This window comes from Hyposmocoma kahamanoa, unplaced genomic scaffold (assembly GCF_003589595.1).
Source record: "Hyposmocoma kahamanoa isolate Upper Pololo Valley unplaced genomic scaffold, ASM358959v1 100021, whole genome shotgun sequence".
Taxonomy (NCBI): Eukaryota; Metazoa; Arthropoda; class Insecta; order Lepidoptera; family Cosmopterigidae; genus Hyposmocoma; species Hyposmocoma kahamanoa.
Window position 1 is genome coordinate 3,833,104 of NW_020653200.1, and position 4,155 is coordinate 3,837,258.

Consider the following 4,155-nt stretch of genomic DNA (forward strand, 5'->3'; position numbering starts at 1 on the left):
TATATATATATATATATATATATATAGCAACAATTCGTAATTTTTTAAATATGTATATATATATGCATATTTAAAAAATTACGAATTGTTGCTGACCCTGGTACAACCAGAATGGTATACATAGCATTGTGTCAATCTATACTTTGCTACTGCATAATTACTAGGAGCGGTACAAATGTACTCTTTTAAAATTAGAAAGAGCCCCTAAGAGCGGCACTCAAAACTTCCTTATATCTTTCTTTTCGATTTTCCAGTACTTACTGTACAAATTGAGCAAAGTACATACGGTACAACTATTATATAATTGAGTATCCTGTTGGACTATTACATTCCCAATTACCATACGATTCCTCTATATTTAAGTACTAAAACACGTAAGGTTATTATTTGTCGTAATACCTACATTACACTTTGGGTTTTCTCATAGATCGTTTTAATTTTTGGCTGGTTTCATATTATACATACTCGTATAATAAAGTAAAAAAATATTCTAAATCTGTACCCATTAAATAAAAAATATTGCAAACAAACCATTTCTAAATAGCCATACTTTGAATTATGTACAAACTGAAGATCTGTTGTTGACGAACACATTGCATTTAATTTCATGCATTGACAGAACTATACACACCCGTACGTACGCACACACGCACGCAAGCACGCACACGCGAACACAAAAGCACGCACAAGCGTTTGATTCCATGTATTAAGTTTTAGTGATTCATCATGGCTTGCTAAGCTATTACTGCATTTACATACAATTTTTACTGTTATATCTGTGGGGTGGATGCCTAGTGACCCATAGTACAGGTTTTACCCAGCTTGGACACCATTCTGCCATTGTAGCTTTATTTTTATCTATATTCGTACAAATTGTCATTGTAATATTTGTAAAGTATTGGGATAAAATATTGTATTACTAGTACCTGTCCATCCCATACTCCCATACCCTTGGCTTTTTCCAGTAATCCTTGTGAGTGTTTATCAATTTTTGTTCCTATTGTCAACCCATTGGATATATTTCTGTAACCTGTCACATTTTTCTCAGCTGCCCATAATTTTCCGCTGGTTTCTAACACCCAGGCTTCTTTGGTATCAGCAATTAGAAAAGAGTTGTGGTAAAAATGGCTGTCATCCAATTCAGAACATGGTCCTCCTTGACCATACTTCTCTAGGAGACCAGTTATGACGTCAACTGCTTCCTCCGCCGTGTTAGCTCGTTCTAAGCCTAACCTGTGAAATAAGAAATCCTTGGCACCCAGAAGGCGTTTCTTGTTGCAATCTATAAAGATTAGCGTGTGTTTACCTAAGAAATGTTGTTTAAAATAATCACTTTATAATATAAAATAGTGTAGTAGTGTTCAGGAAATGAAACAATATTTCCGGATTTAAATCGCAAATATTGGTTTTTTCAAACAAGCCGACGTTTCGGGCCAGTTCACGGTTCACGATTGACTGTGACCATGGGACCTGTAAAGGGCCCGAAACATCAGTTTGTTTGAAAAACTAAATATACGCGTTAATAGTTTAATTTCTTGTGTGTAACAATCGCGAAAACCTAAGAACTCGAAATGCTTTTGTTATTAAAAATAACTTACTTCACTATAGAGTATTACAAATACTGTAAATAACTTTGGTGGCATGCCTTACTGGGTTGCGATCGCCACCGCATGGTAATGGTATGGCAGCAAAGCCAGCAATGTTTGACCTCTCACGGTGTACAGTATTTATGCTGAGTCAGGGCCATTTCAGCACAAAATAGGTGTAATCAGTATAAACATTTGTTTTTCTCACAGTATTTGTTTATATCAAACATGAACTAATTTATGTTTTATGTGCTTTTGTGTTATACTTTGTGAAGTGATTGTAAATGTTTATTTCTGTTAGCATTTGCGCTGAAAAAACGTTTTATCTATCTATCAAACTCAGATTTTTGACAATTAAAAATAGTTTTGGGTGATAAAGTATAATTTCAAATGGTGGAAACAGTTTAAACTTTTTATAAGAAAAATAAATTAGAATATTAAACAGAAAAATATTGTTTTTTGGGGTGGATATTTTTCTATGACCCAACACTATTTAAAAATAATGTATTTAATAATGCACCAGTGCAGTGGCTCTAATCTTATATATTTCTAATAGATGTTCTGAATTCTGTTATATAAGTAATTAGTGGTGCATTGTCCAGCAGTTAGTTAAACTGTATTGTAAATATAAAATGTGTTAATAAAACACTAGGTATGACAATATTTCAGTTGTTCAAAATATAATTTTTCTACTAATTTTTGTTTTTTCTTCACACTGTAATAATTCCCGAAAATTTTAAATTCATCCTAGTTTTGCAGTTTTCTAATTTTATATTTAATTATCCCTTAAAAAAATACACGTTTTTAATATAATCTTAACTTTTCAGTTATCAAACGAGACTGCAATCAGGGCCATTGTTTCAATAACACAGCATCGTAGAATAAATACTTAGTAACAACCTCGCTCAACTTGGCTTTAAAATTGGCACATGGGATTTTTCAAAACCTACATTTTAATTGTGACCACAAAACAAAATTTTAAAAAGTAGCTTGTCAGCTGGTTGAACATCAGTAAGAGGGCACATATTATACAGAATTGTAGAGCTCTGTATTGGCCTTCTTGTAAAACTATAATTTGCAAGAGTTCTTCTGATTTTTGTCAGTTATTGTAATATGGTCCTTATATAAGATTAAAAGTATGCATTTGCAAATCTACTGTATTTTCCGTTTATTCTGATCAAATAGCACTAATGCTGCCCCCTAGTTTTGTGTCTTATACATGAATGGTCTCAAAAAGTTACAAACAACAAATACCTTACTAAATCCATGCCCAGCAATCTTCTTTGTCTGGCATCACCATCCCCTTCATTATTGTTGGTCCAGACAGCTTCATTACCAATAACAACATTTTTGTCATTGGCCCCCATCTCTGCCCCCCACATCCATGCTGGTTTACTCAAAATAACAGAGTTCACAGGTTTGAGACTTCCTTCTATGATGATGTATGTACACTGAGAAACAGAATGTTAATACAGTGTGTAAATAAATAATAGGTAAAATAATTTACACAAACCGATGGGCAGAGGTGTTGCAAACTACACTTTATTGCATTTAACATTGTCCCAGTCCCCCATATAAAGGCCGAAATTAACCCACAAAAAAAAATAAGTCCACTGGATTTTGTGTAAAAGTGGTGGTTTTGTCTTTTACTCTCACATTTGCATATACAAAATATGTAAAAATTATTTTGTTATTTTTGAAATATCACACTTGTAAAAGACTATCCATTTCACAATTTAAAAAAAATCAGAGCTTTGAACTACAAGTCCAACCAAAATATTTGACATCGAAGTAGTATGTAGTTGCAACTCCATAGGTATGAGAGGACTTACGGTATTTTATTTAATTTGTGACTCTAGGTAGAGTCATGGACTGTGAAAATGTTAGTTACCATATATTATGATTTAACATTATTTATTATATTTAATAAATTAAGTGACTTTACACGAAAATAACGAATACATTAATTCTAGCTCAGAATTCTATTGGATCAAGTTTTTAGTGGATGGAAAACAAAATTTGAAATCTGTGTTAAATTCAAAATAAAAAAAATTAATACAACAGTGCTATTTTAATGAAATTTCATTGATTAATGAATATTTCTTAACTACATAATAAGTACCTTAAGTTTCGATTCTTGGATTCCACCTCTGATGAAAACCACTTCTTGTACCTCATTTTGTGGCCTATCAGAATTTTTTCCAAAAATGACAACTCCCTTCTCAGTTAGCGGCGGGAGTACCACAAAAGTATCGCATGAACGAGGAGATATCATTTCTAGTTTTTTTTTATAACTGTAAATTGCAATTAAAGTAGTAAGTAAATTAATTACCTAATTATGGTGAGAATCTTTTAATAATTAATTTTAATTAACTATATTATTACTAACTAGGCAATAAGGAGTGGAAGGAAGGAAATGACTAGTTAATCCATAACTTAAATGTTCAAAATAAGTGAACGTATGCTTTTACTTAAATATTCAATTAATTACTAATTTCCGAACTGCTGTCCTGTGCTATCTGTAAAGAACTATTTATGGAACTTGATCAGATATCTAGCGCTTATCGGG

General features: G+C 32.2%; 1 protein-coding gene across 1 annotated transcript; it reads right to left on the minus strand.

The window, feature by feature from the left end:
- Window positions 1-634: 634 nt before the first annotated feature.
- LOC113228826 (secernin-3-like) lies at window positions 635-3,861 on the minus strand. The gene is made up of 3 exons (XM_026462233.1): window positions 3,709-3,861; window positions 2,841-3,037; window positions 635-1,233 (listed from the first exon to the last, which is right to left on the minus strand). The coding sequence occupies exons 1-3, from the start codon at window positions 3,859-3,861 to the stop codon at window positions 855-857; spliced, it is 729 nt and encodes a 242-aa protein (XP_026318018.1). The 3' UTR covers window positions 635-854.
- Window positions 3,862-4,155: the final 294 nt, after the last annotated feature.

What these genes read in the sequence shown, in the direction of transcription:
- LOC113228826 (XM_026462233.1), bottom strand. Translation starts at nt 3,861, where the DNA reads ATGATATCTCCTCGTTCATGCGATACTTTTGTGGTACTCCCGCCGCTA. An exon ending in TCCAAGAATCGAAACTTAAG is followed by an intron (nt 3,038 to 3,708) that starts GTACTTATTATG and finishes TCTGTTTCTCAG; the next exon opens with TGTACATACATCATCATAGA. An exon ending in CTGGGCATGGATTTAGTAAG is followed by an intron (nt 1,234 to 2,840) that starts GTATTTGTTGTT and finishes CTTATTTCACAG; the next exon opens with GTTAGGCTTAGAACGAGCTA.